The sequence below is a fragment of the Conger conger genome, chromosome 19, assembly GCF_963514075.1.
Source record: "Conger conger chromosome 19, fConCon1.1, whole genome shotgun sequence".
Taxonomy (NCBI): Eukaryota; Metazoa; Chordata; class Actinopteri; order Anguilliformes; family Congridae; genus Conger; species Conger conger.
The window spans coordinates 15,760,205-15,777,704 of NC_083778.1; the positions used below are offsets into that span (position 1 = coordinate 15,760,205).

Here is a 17,500-nt window from a genome sequence, read left to right on the forward strand (position 1 = left end):
GGCAGTGTGTGTGTGTGTGTGTGTGTGTGCATGCGTCTGTGTGCGTGTGCGCATGTCTAAAAGAGAGAACGAGGCCCACCATCTACCTGCTCCTTCTCATGTCTCTCTTGCTTCCCCCTCTCTCTCCCTCTCCCTCCATCTCTCCAGCAGACAGACATCTCACTTTCATTTCTCACCTGGCTGCTTCAGTCTCCCGGAGGCTGGGTAAAGTAAACATGATATGATTCTGCTCTCAGAGCTGTCGCCCTGTCCCAGCATGCCCTCCTCCGCCCCACAGGGACGACGACACACAGCAGAGCAGTGTCCCCACGGCAACGTCACCATCTCCACACTGCTCTGCAGTAGAGGAGTGTCCCCACGGCAACATCACCGTAGCGACGCTGCTTTGCAGTAGAGAAGTGTCCCCATGGCAACGTCCCTATAGTGACACTGCTCTGCAGTACAGAACGGCTCCGGCCCACGGCTACAGGACTGCATTCTGCACACTCACACAGAATGCTTCATCCGGACCTCCAGAGACTGCAACACAGAGGGCAAAAGCCTCATCAGCATTCAACACCCAGCCCCAAACGGGGGCACCAGGCCAGAGAGCCCCAGGACCTGGAGCTGTTGGGGACGGACACTGCTGCCCTGGTACTGCGCTCAGATGCTCCTGTGGCACTAAAATCATCCACGTCCACGTGCAACGCTGTGGGGAACATTAGGCCCCATGAGCACCGCTGAGTATTGCTGCTGACCATGTGCATCCCTGTATGGCCACAGCCTCTCTCCTGATTGGATGACGGGCCGTGACACAAAGCACAGGTCATCTCACGCTGGCTCCGCGAACACGCCAGTGAGCTCAGTGTACCTCCGCAGTCACCAGACCTCAGTCCAACAGAGCTCTCCTTCCCCGCTCTGAGGTCTGGTCTCAACAACTGAACCGTCTGGCACGCTTTTATGCATCAAGTTGCTGCCTCGGGATTGGCTGATTAGACATCCGCATCATGGAGCTGGTGTACAGGTCGACCTAATAAAGTGGCCCCTGAGTCTGATTGTGTCCCTGGCACAGACACTCTGAGGTGGATTGAGTGGGGGGCACAGACACTCTGAGTCTGATTGTGTCCCTGGCACAGACACTCTGAGTCTGATTGTGTCTGTGGCACAGACACTCTGAGTCTGATTGAGTGTGGGGCACAGACACTCTGAGTCTGATTGTGTGTGGAGCACAGACACTCTGAGTCTGATTGAGTGCGGCGTTGCTTCAGAGGACGTTATTATCTCGCAGTGGGAACTCTCACACAGCTATGTCAGATCTGTGCGGCTCTGACCAGCACTGACACACAAAGGGACTACGTTAGCTTCACAGTGTGGGGCTCACAGTCCTCTCATTGCCATGCACACTGTCTGCAACACTCAGTCCCAGTCACACAAAGGAGCTGCTCGCCCTATCAGAGCACAGAAAAGGAGCTGTTCGTCCAATTAGAGCACGGAAAAGGAGCTGTTCGTCCAATTAGGCCACAGTGCTGTTCTTCGTATTAACTCGAGTTAATCGTGCTTTCGCAGTTTGTGTTTTTTTAAATGGCGTCAATATCATAAAATCTATTACAGTCAATCAATCTATATTTGTACGACACCCTCGTCAATATTGAATTTCTCACAAATTGTGCTGTGATGTAATTGAACTGGAAGATGATCCCCCCCCCCCCCCTCCCTGTAGAGGCTCATGGGAAAAGCGTGACAAATTCAACACGCAACAAATCAGAGGCCCCTTTGTTCACCTAACCGCGTACATAAACGCCTGCTACGTTTCCAAACAAATGGGGATTTGATGTTCGAACACCGCGATAATGTTCCCAGGGAGACGCTGAGTACTACATCCAGTGCGGAGGAGAATATTTAATGTACTACAGTGCATGTGGATAATGGCACGGTACGCCCGGGCTCAATGAATTCATAATGACATCGTGCCCTTCGCCTCAGACTAAAGGAGAATAAAAAATACATTCAGAATCAGATTCCTACCAGAAAGTTAAAACTAATCCATCCCGCGGGGTCAGAACACGTGGTGCTCTATCCTAAATCAGCCCGAAGGGTTGCTCATTTATCTAAAGCGTTATAAGCTCAAGCGCAGGAATAATGGCTAATGATGGAAAACGTTCCCCAGGAAGATAACGTTCTGTGCTGCGGGTGACTGATTAATTACCCTGTGCGGTGGGAATGCAGTAAAGCAGGGGATTGTGGGAGATGTAGTTTGTGATGGCAGAGCCCGAATGGAACGGGGCAGGGAGTGGCATCAGCATGGGGGCTTTCTTTCCCCATACACCGTCAACAGCACACACAGCAGTGCGAGGGTAGTGCATTTATAAACAGTTTATAAACGCTCACACACACACACACTCACACTCACACACACACACGGTAAATGGTAAATGGCAGGCATTTATATAGCGCCTTTATCCAAAGCGCTGTACAATTGATGCTTCTCCATTCACCCATTCATACACACACTCACACACCGACGGCGATTGGCTGCCATGCAACCAGCTCGTCAGGAGCATATGGGGGTTAGGCGTCTTGCTCAGGGACACTTCGACACAGCCCGGGCGGGGGATCGAACCGGCAACCCTCCGACTGCCAGACGACTGCTCTTACTGCCTGAGCCATGTCTCACACACACACACACACACACACACACACACACACACACTCTCTCTCTCCCTCGCTCTCACACACACACACACACACACACACTCAGCACCGGTTGATAGAGGCATCATAACAGCAGTCAGAGGGCTGGGTGCACAGCACTTTGTGCAGTAAATAAATCATCATCTTAAGCACCTCACAGAGCAGACAGCCCAGCGCAGCACACCTCCCCGCCCGGGACTGCGTGTCAGCAGGAGGTGACACCTCCTCACAGAGCAGAGACGGCAGAGACAAGCAGGCCCTGAACACTCAGGCTCTGAGCCCTGTCTGAGTTTGGGAGGGGCGGTGTGTGGGCACCCCGCAGCGTGATCTGGGGGGAAACTGGAGCAAAGGGCAGGACACTGACGCCACAAGAGTCACAGCAGGACATCCCCCACACACTGAGAGGAGAACTCGAGTCATCGCATCACATCACGGTTATTCAGCTGACGCTTTTACCCAAAGGGACTTACAGTTGATTAGACTGACCAGGGGCCTATCCCCCCCCCGGAGCAATGCACGGTATAGGGCCTTGCTCAAGGGCCCAAAGCACGGATCTTATTGTAGCTACACCGGGGATTGAACCACCGACCTTGCGGGTCCCAGTCAAGCACCTTAGCCACTAGGCAACAGGCTCTCCCCTAGACAGACTCTATATGAGCCAGGTGGAGCGAAGACTACAGGACTCCACAACAGCAGGATGTCACCGGCTTCACCTTGCCCGGGGTGTGAGTGTGTGCGGTCCCCTATCCACAGGTCACCCCTGCCTGTGCTGTGTCCCATGATGCACTGGTCACGTGCAGGCCCCAGCGGTCAGTGACAGGACTCCGCACGACTGCGGGAGGCTCGACGATGATGTCAGAATGACAAGAAAAGGAGAACCGGAGAAAAACAGCCTACACTTTCAATTTACAACCGTCTTCCTTCCTACAGCAAATACCATACAGCACCTCCTCCTAGATTAGCTTTTGAAATTCACGTACCCATCTGGAGTCATCTACTCCTCCTCATCATCATCATCATCACCATCATCATCCTCATTATCATCATCATCATCATCATCATCACCATCATCATCATCACCATCATCTTCTTCATCATCATCATCATCTTCACACAGGGCCTGGCTCACCTGGGCATGTAGAGGACCCGCTCAGCCACCACGAAGCCCACTCTGAAGAAGAGGTTGGAGGCCGGGATGAAGGGGAACACCAGGAACAGCAGCCCCACCAGCACCTCCTTCTCCTCGGGCCTCTGCAGAGAGAGGAGACGCACGCATCAGCACCTCCCCCTGCCCCTGCTCCAGCACCTCCCCCTCCCCCTGCCCCTGCTCCAGCACCTCCCCCTGCTCCCCACGCGACAGACACGTTAAACCCGACGCCGTTCACGGTGAAGTCGGACATGTTTTACAGACTCTCCTGCGCGGTCGTTTTTCATTAGCGCTTCCAGGCGTCCGCCGTGCGTACACTCCCAGCGTCTGTGAGGATTTCTGTGAAGATTAATGAGCTGTAAAAAACCCCCCCCCAAAAAAAAAAAAAACTCTCGAGCTCAAAGCGTGTGAAGTCATTAAGACGTTTAGGGGAAACCCCTTAATGCGTTTAACACAAACTCAATCTCCACCGCTTCGCTTTTAATTAGCGCCGAGCCCAGTTGTACATTCACCCGCACGCTCGCGTACATCCGCCTGGCTGACGCCGTTATTTAATGTCTGGTGTAATTTCCCTGCGAGCGCAGCAAGATGACATGGTGTTTATGAAACACGCTCCGCAGGGCTTCGGAGCGTTCCCCTGAGTGTGGCGGGGTGAGCGGGGTGTACGTCTGCATTCTGTCACGAGGAGGGGGGGGCGGGGGCGCAGTCTGTGAAGGCTGACCTGACCTCAGATCAGTCTTAAGGAGAGATTCAATCCAGCAGTGGTTCTGTGACTTGCGCTGAGGAGATGCAATCCAAAGTACTTACTGCAGGTGGAAGGAGCTCCTTCCGTCCCCCAGATTCAGCCCCTGACTGCATCTCGGCTGGCTGTCCATCCTCAGTCCTCTGAAGAGCCGCTGTTATGGAATGTTTTTCCAAAAACTTTTTTAAAAAATGTTTTATTCCGACTCAGTATTCCAAAATTCCGTTGCATTCAACCACCAGAACTGATTGTGACATCAGCATTAGAACCTTCAGTTTAGAGCGTTCAAATCACACATTGTGACATCGGCATTAGAACGTTCTAATCAGACATTTGTGACATCACGGTGTGAGGTTCTTCGATCACAGGGATCTTAAGAGCAGCGCGGACAGCCAATACAGACACTGCACCTCCGCAGAGCGTACCTGCGGCCATCGTCAAGCCTACTGTTGCTATGGCTACAGCAGTATACAGTTAAACCCGTCTCAATTTCTTGCGCGAGACGGCACGGAACCGGAGGATTTCAGGTTATCGGTTTTCCAAAAAAGCACTTTCAGAGTCCTGACGCAGCAGCGGTGTCATTTTCTCCTGGAGGACGTGCAATCACCCTGGCATTTACAGAGCGATTCGCCCTGTTCTCGCTGTGCAAATTCCAGCCCGCTCCGTCTCAGCGCCCCTCTCTCTGCAATGGCCTAAAAGGACCTGTAATCCTGCCTTAACGCCTGAGACGCACTCCCACTGCTCCACAGGTTGTTCAGCAGATCATAGGCTTTTCTTAACATCCCGCTTTTACACCTTTTTGGATATGCCATGGACCTGTGTTAATAAAAAAATTATGTTAGCTTCTGTAACATTACTTGTTTGTTGTTTACGTTTACCAATATCCTTCTCCAAAGAGTGCCTGAATCAATCCGAGAACCAACACGTGTTTATTTATCTTGAGTTTATCCTGAGTTTAGTTCTTCTTCGTGGATTGCGAAGCGTGAGTCAGAGCCAATCGGCGTTGAGCGGAAGCGGTCATGTGAGGCCGCCTCATTGGCTCTACACACATGACCCCGGGGCCCTCGTCTGTACGAGGAGCACACTTCCTGTCTCCACGCTGAGGGGAAACAGGAAGCGACAAAGGGAAAAACACAACCGGCAAGGAAGGAACAGGAAGTAGGAACAGGAAGTAGTAAGACGGGGGGGCCCCGCCTCACTTTAGAACTTTATTTACACGGCACGACTGGAACAAACAGCACAACGACGTGCCACACTGATGATAACCGTGAAATTGACGGAAACTGACACCCAACGCTCCTTTTCAAACCCGAATTTCAAATATCTTTTATTATTGCATTACTCTCATGCATTCATTCATGAATTTGTAATTTGCATATCTGTTTATAATCTTATCTGAGATTTTCTATCCGACCTATTTTGTGAAGCACACGACTTTTTGGCTGCGGTTCAATTCGATGAAAGGTGCAACGCAAGCTCTTCTTCACAAACACAGCGGAGTGAATCCATTCCGGAGACGGCTGAACGAAAAGGTGCCACGATCCAGTTTATTGAGTGAATCCAGGCCGGGGTTTTGCTCATGGGGGAGTCCGTCAGTAGGACAGACAGCCATTTTACATACACAGAGGCATCCACCAATTACGGCCAGCATCTTTCTATTAGTTCTTAACAACGTGCTCTATGATTGGTGGCAATCCTCCCCATTTTTTTGCCAAAATTATGCCACAACAATCTTACCCCCATTGTATTATCCCTGGAGTTTGTGTGTGTTTGAATGCTGTAGGCGGGGATAAGGGTATATTTGAATGCTGTAGGCGGGGATAAGGGTACATTTGAATGCTGTGGGCGGAGATAGGGGTATGTGTGAATGCAGTGGGCGGGGATAGGGGCATATTTTAATGAAGTGGGCGGGGATAAGGGTACGTCTCCACCACTCACCCGTAGCGCGGCGAGGCAGTGCAGGCAGAGGGACAGCAGTGCCACTCCCAGCAGCAAGGTGGCGACGTTGCGCGGGTCCCACAGGGACTCCACCAGCGGGATGCTGCCCACCTGCCAGTCGTAGCAGAGCACGGCCGGGGCCAGCAGCAGCCAGGCGTTGAAGGCCAGCAGGTAGCAGTAGGTCAGGAGTCTGGAGGGAAGTTAACATCAGATTACCCTTATTCAGCTGATGCTTTAATGCAAAGCAACTTACAGTTGAATAGACTAAGCAGCGGACAATCCTCCCCTGGAGCAACGTTGGGTTAAGGGCCTTGCTCAAGGGCCCAACGGGCTGCACTGATCTTATCGTGGCTACACCGGGGCTTGAACCACAAACCTTCTGGGTCCCAGGCATGTACCTGAGCCACTACGCTACAGGCCGCCCTGCAGGTACAGATAACAGCAGCTCACACCTGGAGCCAATACAGCAGAGAGAAGGACAGCATCCCAGAAGGATCCCTCAAGACCCACTGGTTTTGGTTTTGCTTGGCACTTAATCGATCAACCAAAGCAGCATCGATTAGTGTCAAGAAAACCAGGTGAACTCTTGGGAGTCCAACCTGGATTCCTCTTTATTCATGCACAGGCTTTTTCCGAGGTTGAAATGTAGGACTTGAAAAGATATATTATTGTTTTAAATTGCCCCTTTAGCTCCCGTTCAATTTCAAAGCGACGGGAAGCTCCTTCCAACCACATAAAACTCTGATTCAAACACTGCCTGTGTAATGGAGTACCGGATGTAAAACTATGATTCAAAGGCCTTTATAGGAGCATTTGTGGCGTCACCTAACCCAGTGTAAAATATGTCCCTGCACTTCACCTAGACGTGAACTCAATCGACGCTCGCTTTGCCAGCCACGGAACCGTCGTGGGGAAAACGGCCTCTATCCCGGAGCGAAGGGTCAGGAATGGCGGGATGTTAACGGCGTGAAGTCAGGCCGGGGAGGCGGATTTGGGATCCGGGTTTTGGGATTCGCCCCCGGACTGCATTCCGTTTGGACGGCGTTCATTAATATCAGCTGCAGCTGCGCGTGACGGGAGGAGAAACGGCAGTGTAACATCGATCCGAGGCGTGGAGTTATGCACTCGCGCGTAGAGGTCCACGGGGGGGGAAAGGAAGGCCCATACGTTTCCCTAAAATAAACGTAAAGGAATCTCTGCCAACACTGGAAAGGATCAAAATACCTTCCATTACTGTGAATTAGCGGAAAGGTCGTTATCCTTAAATAGTAGGCAGTCATTTGGGGCTGTTGAGCTGCCTGTTTGCAAAAGCGCTGGCTCGTAGCGTAGTGAACGAGGCCATAGTACGTAAAATAGACAGCAGTATAGAAGTAGACCATAGTATAGTAACGGACTATCGGCCCAAGTATAGTGAACTTGGTCATAGTACAATGAAGTAGGTCATAGTACAGTAGGCAATAGTATAGAAGTAGACCATAGTAGTTACTTACTGTAGTGAAGTAAGACATAGTACAGTTGGCCATAGTATAGTGAAGTAGACCACAGTAACCTATACGCCATAGTACAATGAACTAGTCCATAGTATAGTGAACTAGGTCATAGTAAAGTAGACCATAGTGTAGTGAAGTACACCATAGTATAGTAACCTATAGGCCACTGAACTAGTCCATGGTATAGTGAACTAGGCCATAGTAAGTTACAAGCCATAGTACACTGAACTAGTCCATGGTATAGTGAACCAGGCCATAGTAACCTACAGGCCATAGTACACTGAACTAGTCCATAGTATAGTGAACCAGGCTAGGTCAGAGGGCCCTTGCTGGGTTGTCAGCAGGACAGGATCATCTGACGCGTGACCGAAGGGAATGATGTCCGCAGGTGTCCTCAGCGTGGACACGGCACACACGCCCATCCCGGCACGCTCCGCACGCATGACCGCCATCACGCCCTGAAGCCTCGACGCGCGGGAGAATCAAGCCCATTATCTCCCTCTTATTATTCCATTACGGTGGCTATCTCTGCCATCATCCCCGCATGATGAATCTCAATCCACTCCATCATCTGCCTGTCGCCAGCGGGCTGCCTTCAGCCCCCAGGGCCCCAGTCCTGCTATGAACAGCTCCACGTTAAATGACTTGAGAAATAAAATCAACGCCAGCAAGTCCTCGGTGACAAAGCAAACAAATGCATTTTCACATAAAAAGGTGCAATTCAATCTCATAAGTGAGGCTGGTCGGGTGAAACCCATCGGAAAAAATCTCCACCACCTGCCCAGACCTGGGTCAAACACATAATTGTTTTGGATTCCAATGCTTTTCAGCGGTCAATTGATCTTGCAATTGAGCCGAGCAAAAGGACCGGAAGGCACGGCTTGCACTTTTTGAGAGCGTTGCATCGTTTCCAAAACACCAGACCAGCTCAGTAAAGCGTAGATAAAGCATTTGAATGGAAAACGATGATGTATCTGACCCAGCTCTGCTACCTGCTCGTCTCCCAGCGGCGGCAGACAGGAGACTGAGCACTTCTGCAGGGGCAATATTCCACCGGATCACTTATCCAGTCACTTGGCATCTCGCTCCGGAGGCTGAGACGGTCAGTACAGAACAGACTGGGACAGAGGACGGCAGAACCGGACCATGGCGGATCACCATGGCGATGGCGGATGATGACTCATCATGATGGACGATGACGCCTCGTGATGACAAAGTCGCACGGGGTGGAGGCGAGAGGTTAACCCCCCCCCCACCCACCCCCCTCTGAATCATGGGCACAAAGCCAGGGTACAGGCAGTGCTGGATAGAGCAGTCTACTCCACTCTGGTGCTGAGCTGAGCTGAGCAGATGGGGAAAGATATTCTGGGGGTGCTGTGCTAATGATGATGTTCATTTATGGAGGCATATCGAGAGAAAGAGAGAGAAACACTGAGAGACAGGTGGAGAAATATGAGAAACTGACAGTGAGGGAGAGAGAGACAGCGATAATCAGAGAGATATGGAGAGAGAGAGATAATGAGAGATAATGAGACAGAGATATGGAGAGAGAGACAGATATGGAGAGATATGGAGAGAGAGATAATGAGAGATAATGAGACAGACAGAGATATGGAGAGAGAGACAGATATGGAGAGACAGATATGGAGAGAGAGACATAGATAATGAGAGAGACAGACAGAGATAATGAGAGAGAGAGACAGACACAATGAGATATGGAGAGAGAGACACAGAGATAATGAGAGGGACAGAGATAATGAGAGAGACACAGAGATAATGAGAGATATGGAGAGAGAGACAGAGATATGGAGAGAGAGACAGAGATAATGAGAGACGGACAGAGATAATGAGAGACAGACACAATGAGATATGTGAGGGAGAGAGAGACAGTGATAATCAGAGATATGGAGAGAGATAATGAGAGAGAGAGACAGACACAATGAGATATGGAGAGAGACACAGAGATAATGAGAGATATGGAGAGAGACACAGAGATAATGAGAGAGACAGAGATAATGAGAGACACAGAGATAATGAGAGAGAGAGAGACAGAGATAATGAGAGAGAGACAGAGATAATGAGAGAGAGACAGAGATAATGAGAGAGAGACAGACAGAGATAACGAGAGATATGGAGAGAGAGAGACACGCACGCTCTGTGGATGAATACCACGGCACGGACAGGGACAGATTGTGTATTGATCTGTGAGACACGGACGGGCGGTGGGCAGGAGGCGGAGCATCGATTTCCACAGGCACGCCAGCGACAGGGCCAAGACCGCGCGCACACTTTCCCGGGGCCCATAAATACTAATGACAGAGGCAGCATCGATTTACCCAGAAATATCATCGCCCAACAACACCGTCCAAACTGCTTTTATTGACAGATACAGCTGCGGATTCGGGGCTTATTAAATATCCTTTCAAATTAAAATGAATAGCCCTGATTTCATTGCTTTATTAATACAATTTGCTCCTGGTACGCACGACAACAGATCCTCTTGACACGTTTCTATATTTATACGTACACCCGGCATATGTTTATGGAAATAAAGACGGAGGCTTTTCAAAGCGTCAATCCGTAATTTATTCATATTAAGAAATGACATATTCGATGTCTCCTCATGATGGCATTTTTGTAGCAGTATCGATTCAACGCGTTCTGAAATTGCTCCCCAATTCTTCACGGTGATGATTCTCACAAAAGATCTTGCCCGTCGAATGCGAAAAAGCCGAACGTCCAAAAAGCGCCTTTGAAATGAGGTTTGACACGATGCTCAATACGACCGCGGTCAGACAACATTGTTGGTCACCTCTAGGAAGTCTTCTTTCTCAAAAATATGCGACTGCTGGCTTATCTGCCGATGGGAAATAAGCACTTGAACTGTTAGCTAGTAGCTAATAGCTTCGTTTTGAATGGGATTTGCAGAGTGAAAACAATCTCTATTGACTATCAGTGACCACCGATGCTGCTCAACCCACCAAAACTGAAAAACCCCAGACAGACACTTTAACGCAGGGGTGTCAAACTCCCAGTCCTGGAGGGCCGCAGTGTCTGCTGTTTTTTTGGGATGTTCTCGACACCCGCGGTTCACTCAAGTCATTGGGTTGGCTAAAAGAATCCACACACCTTGTTCCCAAGGCCTTCATCGACGGCTGATTGGAAGGAAACCAAAAATACTAGCGGACACTGCGGCCCCCTGGGAATTCAGTTTGACACACCTGCTGTAGTGTATCTGACTTAGCAGCTGCGGGAAGTGCCAGACTCCTGGTAACAGGCGACGTTCCCCGAACACTCGTTTACTCCTTCCGTTCCCCCGTCGGGACGTCTGGTGACACACACGCCCTCGCGCAAACTAATCGAATGAAGCGCGCGGTACGCCCGGATGTTAATTCGCGGCCACGCTTGTTTACCACTTCATCTGTACATTACCGCAGTTTCCCCGCATTTGCATAAATTCCAGACCGTCCTCATCCAGGTGTGCTCATGCATTCCGTCGACGTTCCTGGATTCTTCTGTTCTTCTTCATTATCATTCCGGTCACCCTTCTTATCCATCTTCATCTTCTGATATTCATATCGGTTCTCCTCCTGAATTAGATTACTCTACTTTCTGTTGGATTCCTCCACTTCCTGAGCTCGGATATGACACTTATTAATTTCTTTTTTTTTATGCTGCATTGGGACGATGCGCCGTGTTATAATACACCCACCCGAAGGCGAAGTTTCGCAGAAATCTCTGGGAATGAATGCCTGGAGAATTCAAACTAAACAGAGGAATGTTTTCAGACAGATTTATAGGGTTTGAGAAAAATATGAGGACAAACGTTGAACGTAGAAACTCATCAAATGAAAAAAGTAATAAAATAAAATCAGCTTTAAATGAATTTGCACAAGGATGTAGCTGTTGCTCATCTGTAATTCATGTTTTTATTCCTACTCAAGACAACAGAACATGAACACTCCGATCTGAACTGGCATCATCAGTGCCCCTTATGATTACCAGTTTAGATCAGAGTGTTCATGTTCTTTTAACATGAACAGAGAAGCTGTACTGTCCCAGAAGTAAATAAACATTCAGAACTCATTCTGCAGCAGACACAGTCGAGCTTAAATGAGCTTTCCTGTCCAGAGTCAGAGGAGCAGGAGGAGACAGGAGGAGCCAGGAGGAGCCAGGAGGGGCCAGGAGGGGCCAGGAGGAGTCAGGAGGAGCAGGATGAGTCAGGAGGAGTCAGGAGGAGCAGGAGGAGTCAGGAGGAGTCAGGAGGAGCCAGGAGTAGCAGGAGGAGCAGGAAGAGTCAGGAGGAGCAGGAGGAGTCAGGAGGAGTCAGGAGGGGCCAGGAGGAGTCAGGAGGAGCAGGAGGAGTCAGGAGGGGCCAGGAGGAGTCAGGAGGAGTCAGGAGGAGCCAGGAGGAGTCAGGAGGAGCAGGAGGAGTCAGGAGGAGTCAGGAGGAGTCAGGAGACAGGAGGAGTCAGGAGGAGCAGGAGGAGACAGGAGGAGTCAGGAGGAGACAGGAGGAGTCAGGAGGAGTCAGGAGGAGACAGGAGGAGTCAGGAGGAGCAGGAGGAGACAGGAGGAGTCAGGAGGAGACAGGAGGAGTCAGGAGGAGTCAGGAGGAGACAGGAGGAGTCAGGAGGAGTCAGGAGGGGCCGTGCTGAGCTCAGGAGGGGGGCAGTGGGTGGTACAGACGCCTCTCTCCGTAACGCCGTCAGCACAGCGAGCAGAGCCTGCGCTAGATTTCCCCCGGGACGGGCCCCGGAACACGGCCGTGTCTCCTAAGAGCGGGCTCCTCCCGCCGGGGCCACGCCGGCGTGACTGAGAGCGCGATTACCCGGAGCTCCTCGCCCCCGCCGCCCCACATCGATCTCTGCGTTTACGCGGGCGATAGCGCTGATTAGCGCTGAGCGCGCCGTGTCAGTGAGCCGAGTGTCGCTCCGCTCTGACTCCCAGCTCAGCTTTTCTTTGGGCTCGTGTAGCGTGTAGCGTTAGCGCTTCCAGTTCTTTTATTCCGGTTAATGTTCAACTCAGCCTTCAGAACGGGGGAAACTGTGATCCAAGTGGCAGACAGGGTGGCAGACAGGGTGGTTTGAGTGTCTCAGAAACTGCTGATCTCCTGGGATTTTCACGCACGCTAGTCTCTAGAGTTTGCAAAGAATGGTGCAAACAACAACAACAACAACAACAAAATCCAGTGAGCAGCAGTTCTGCAGACAGAAACGCCTTGTTAATGACAGATGGCAATTAGAACCGGAAGTGGAATAAAAAAACGGAAATGGAATAAAAGACTTCGAAACGGATGTGGAATTAAAGAATGAAAGTGGAACAAAAAAAAAAGATCTGGTTTTTATTCATCTTCCGGTTCCGTTTTTTTTTAACCACTTTCGGTTCTTCATTCAACTTACATTTTTATTAAATACGACAAAAAGATAATGAGGTTAAAAAAAACGGAATAGAAATCATATTTTAAGTCTAAATAGAAAACTAACACAATTGTGCTTGGTGGTGTCTGCCACAATAATCAAGTCTGAAAATGGATACTTGTGAATTCGTGAGTCTGAAAGAGCAGGGAGTGTGTCTGTGTGTATGTGACAGTGTGCTAGAGTGTGTGTGAGACAGTGTGTGTGTGTGTGTGCGTGTGAGACTGTGTGTGTGTGTGACAGTGTGTGAGTGTGTGAGACAGTGTGTGTGTGTGTGTGTGTGTGTGTGTGTGTGTGAGTGAGTGTGTGTGTGTGTGAGTGTGTGGGGGTGTGTGAGAGTGTGTGTGTGTGTGTGTGAGTGTGTATGTGAGTGTGTGAGTGTGTGTGTGAGTGAGACAGTGTGTGTGTGAGTGTGCGTGTGAGTGCGTGTGTGTGGGACAGTGTGTGTGTGTGTGTGTGTGTGTGTATATGTGTGTGTGAGTCAGTGAGTGTGTGAGGGACAGTGTGCAGTACCTGGTGAGGAGGTGTGTGAGGGACAGTGTGCAGTACCTAGTGAGGAGGTGTGTGTGGGGGTGTGTGTGGGACAGTGTGCAGTACCTGGTGAGGAGGTGTGTGTGGGGGTGTGTGAGGAACAGTGTGCAGTACCTGGTGAGGAGGTGTGTGTGGGACAGTGTGCAGTACCTAGTGAGGAGGTGTGTGTGGGACAGTGTGTGAGGGACAGTGTGCAGTACCTGGTGAGGAGGTGTGTGAGGGACAGTGTGCAGTACCTGGTGAGGAGGTGTGGGGAGAAGGAGGCTGGGTTGTCCTGCTCAGAGAACAGAGGCATGGAGCCGCCCATGACCCACAGGCGCAGGGACATGATGATCGCCACCTGCAGGAGAGACTGGTGAACTGCAGGCACTGCCTTCCACAGGGTCAAGAGCTTTTTATGTTGCATTACATTATGTGGCATTTAGCAGACGCTCTTATCCAGAGTGACGTACAACAAAGTGCAAATCAAACACATCAAAGACCTCATCTGGCCTGTCAACATTTAATCCATGGGATTGGCTGCTGCTACACGATTGGCTGATTAAACATTAACACGCTGGTGTACAAGTATACCTAAAAAAGTGCTCAGTGAGTGTATATCCGAACTTCAACCTCATCCAGCGAAACAGAAGTACAGCATGTGGGGAATACATTTTGGGAAAAAAAAAGAAAAAATGAAATTGATTCCTGGTTGATGGCCGGAGACACAATCTATTCAGGCTGAACAAAACGAGAGTGGGGGGGGGGGTGAGTAATTGAGCTCTCTAAATTCATAAAGGGGATTAACAAATTGAACTGCGAAAGATTATTCCGGCTCAGCTGTCAGCGGATAAAGTGGAAAACCCGCTCTGGCATCGGGGGAAGTTTTTATTTTTCCAGCTCGGCGAGTCTCAGGCAGCCAGCCTGCCGGGCTGGAACGACGCAGACAGGAGAGTCAGACTCTATCCAGCCGCCGATTGGCTGAGGAGACCACCGCCCGTGTCCAAGGCCGAAACCGGCTGCTGGACACTACAATACCCAGCAGCCCCTCCGGGGAATCCCGGTGTGTCAGCCCCTGTGGTGAATAACGCCGGCGTGTGCTGACTCACGTAGACAGTGACCACGCAGGTGCGCTTGATGAAGGGCCAAGAGGCTCGTGGGATATCCTTCATTTTGGCACAGGACAGGTACCTGAAACACAGAGGGAAACGGGGCAAGAATTTCAGGCTCAGAAGAGTTTTCCCACGACATACAGTACAAGTACAAAAAACAAAAAATAAAAGTCTGTTTAATCAACTTTAAAGTGGTGTAACCAATTCCCGAAGCGGGCTTGCTCGGTGTGCGTTTCTGGACATTTAAGACGGCAAAACAGCGCGGCGAAGATTCGATTTCTCGCAGAAATTAATCCCGCCGCGGAATGAGCCTGGGAAATGTGATCGGACGGGAGAGAGAAAGGCAGGGAGACACACAGTTTCACACGACATCCCCCCCCTTTTCAGAGCGAGCACAAAGATGTCCTTTCCAAAAAGGGCTTAAAGAAAAAATGAGGTCATAGACAATTTGGGCCTAAATCAAGGCTTTCTATAGGGGGGCGCGGGGAACAGGAAGCTGAGAATCCCTCTCTCTTTAGGAGCCGCAGAGGAGTTGGGCCGGCTGGAGGAGGGGGGAGGGGCAGGGGGCGCGTTTGAAGTGGGCCCGGGGTTCCCCCCTCAGTGCCAGAACGGTTCCACTTTCCCAGAACCACCGCTGAGAGAGAAACAGCACACAGCCAGCCAGCGCTCACAAACCAGGCAGAAAGGTTCACACCAAGCCGCTGTTCTTTTTTTAAATGATTTTTTTTTTTTGCCCATTCTGTGGAAAATATTTTCCGAGTTCTCTGAGGAAAGTTCGTCGGAAAGCGGGAAGTATGCAAATGGTCTGCGACACAGCAGCTCACGCTGGAGCAGCAGCTCATTAACATGAACACGCTGTGGAGAGGGAGCGTCTCCCCCACCACCTCTCCTCACACCCGTACGGGTATAAAAGCTCCTCCACAAAGACCCGCTTCCCCCGGGCACTCAACACTGCAGGCTGCCCAGCATCCCAGCACAATAATCACACCTTCAGCTCCCTAATTACAACACACACGCACATACACAAACACACATACACACACACGGGCACACACTCATACACACACACACACACATACATACACACACATACACACAGGCACGTGCACACACACTCATACACACACACACACACACGCACGTGCACACACACACACACATACACACACACACACAGGCACACACACACGCACGTGCACACATACTCATACACACAGGCACACACACACACACGCACGTGCACACACACACACACACATGCATACACACACACACACACACACACACATGCATACACACACACACACACAGGCACACACACACACACACACACACATACACACACACGCACGTGCACACACACACATACACACACACGCACGTGCACACACACTCATACACACACACGCACGTGCACACACACTCATACATACGCGCTTTCACTCCTCCTCCTCCACAGTCTCACTCACCTGCTCCCTCCCTCTCCCTCTCCCCCCTTTCCTTTGTCCTTCTCTCTCATCCATTCTCCATCTCTCTCCATCACTTCATCCTCCCCTGTAAGCCTCCATCCATCCTCTCCTGGCTGAATCCTTTCCCCTCACGCTACAGTACGCATGCAGGGTCTTCCCACCACAGTAACAATAACTCCAATTAAGGCTGTTATTAATAACAATCATCATCAGCATCACCATCGGAACTTTATTTCTGAAAGCATCACTGAACATCATTAAGAACCTCATTAATATGAGTTAAAAGAGGAAAACAAACAGCGCAGGATAAGCGAGGTAAAACACCATGTGAGGAAGTCTCCGGAGTTGCTGAGCAGGAAAAATTCTGTTCCAATAACCTGGCTCAAAACATGAGCCCCGACATCCCCCCAAGGTTCCCTCCTCCAGAGGTGTGACAGATTCTGGAGCAGCCAGTCTCACAGGCCCTTGGAGGCCACAGAAAAGACTTCCAGTCTCACATTCCCAAAATGGCCCCCGTTCACTCTCTGTGTCCACAACACAAAAAACACAAGAGGAAGAGTCTCCACTCTCCCCAGACTCCCGTCTCGATACAGCCTCAGCTCCACTCGGGCGCGTGAACGGGGTCCGTTTAGAAAAACACGCCGGTTAATTATTAAAGCGCCCCGGAACGGGGGAGGAACCCAATTATAAAGTCTGGGGCAGAAACGAGCGTCTCCCGCAGGAGGCCGTCTGGAGAAGTTTCCGGGCCTCGGCTCCGCCGTTCGCTGAGGACGGCGCGTTCTTTCTTCGGGATAAATTAATTTCTGCTTCGTTAAGCTTAACGAACTCCCTGGGGGGCTGTGTGAGGAGGGCGTTAGAGAGCCGGTCTGGAGAGGTCAAGCCGGCGAGACGTTCGGCCGTGCTGGACTCCGGGAAGGGAACCGGCGGCTTCACACGAGTAACGCTTTCAAAGGGACCTGGGGGTCAGCCGAACGGCACGACCGGACGCAGACTGAAATAACCTTT

General features: G+C 50.7%; 1 protein-coding gene across 1 annotated transcript in view; it reads right to left on the bottom strand.

The window, feature by feature from the left end:
* Positions 1-17,500, bottom strand: part of tmtc1 (transmembrane O-mannosyltransferase targeting cadherins 1) — a 75,974-nt gene that overhangs the window by 23,383 nt on the left and 35,091 nt on the right. The window contains exons 5-8 of the mRNA XM_061229686.1: positions 15,024-15,105; positions 14,172-14,275; positions 6,498-6,687; positions 3,800-3,921 (exon numbers count right to left, since the gene is read on the bottom strand). Of these exons, the coding sequence (XP_061085670.1) occupies positions 3,800-3,921; positions 6,498-6,687; positions 14,172-14,275; positions 15,024-15,105 (498 nt within the window). The remainder of the gene's footprint in view (positions 1-3,799; positions 3,922-6,497; positions 6,688-14,171; positions 14,276-15,023; positions 15,106-17,500) is intronic.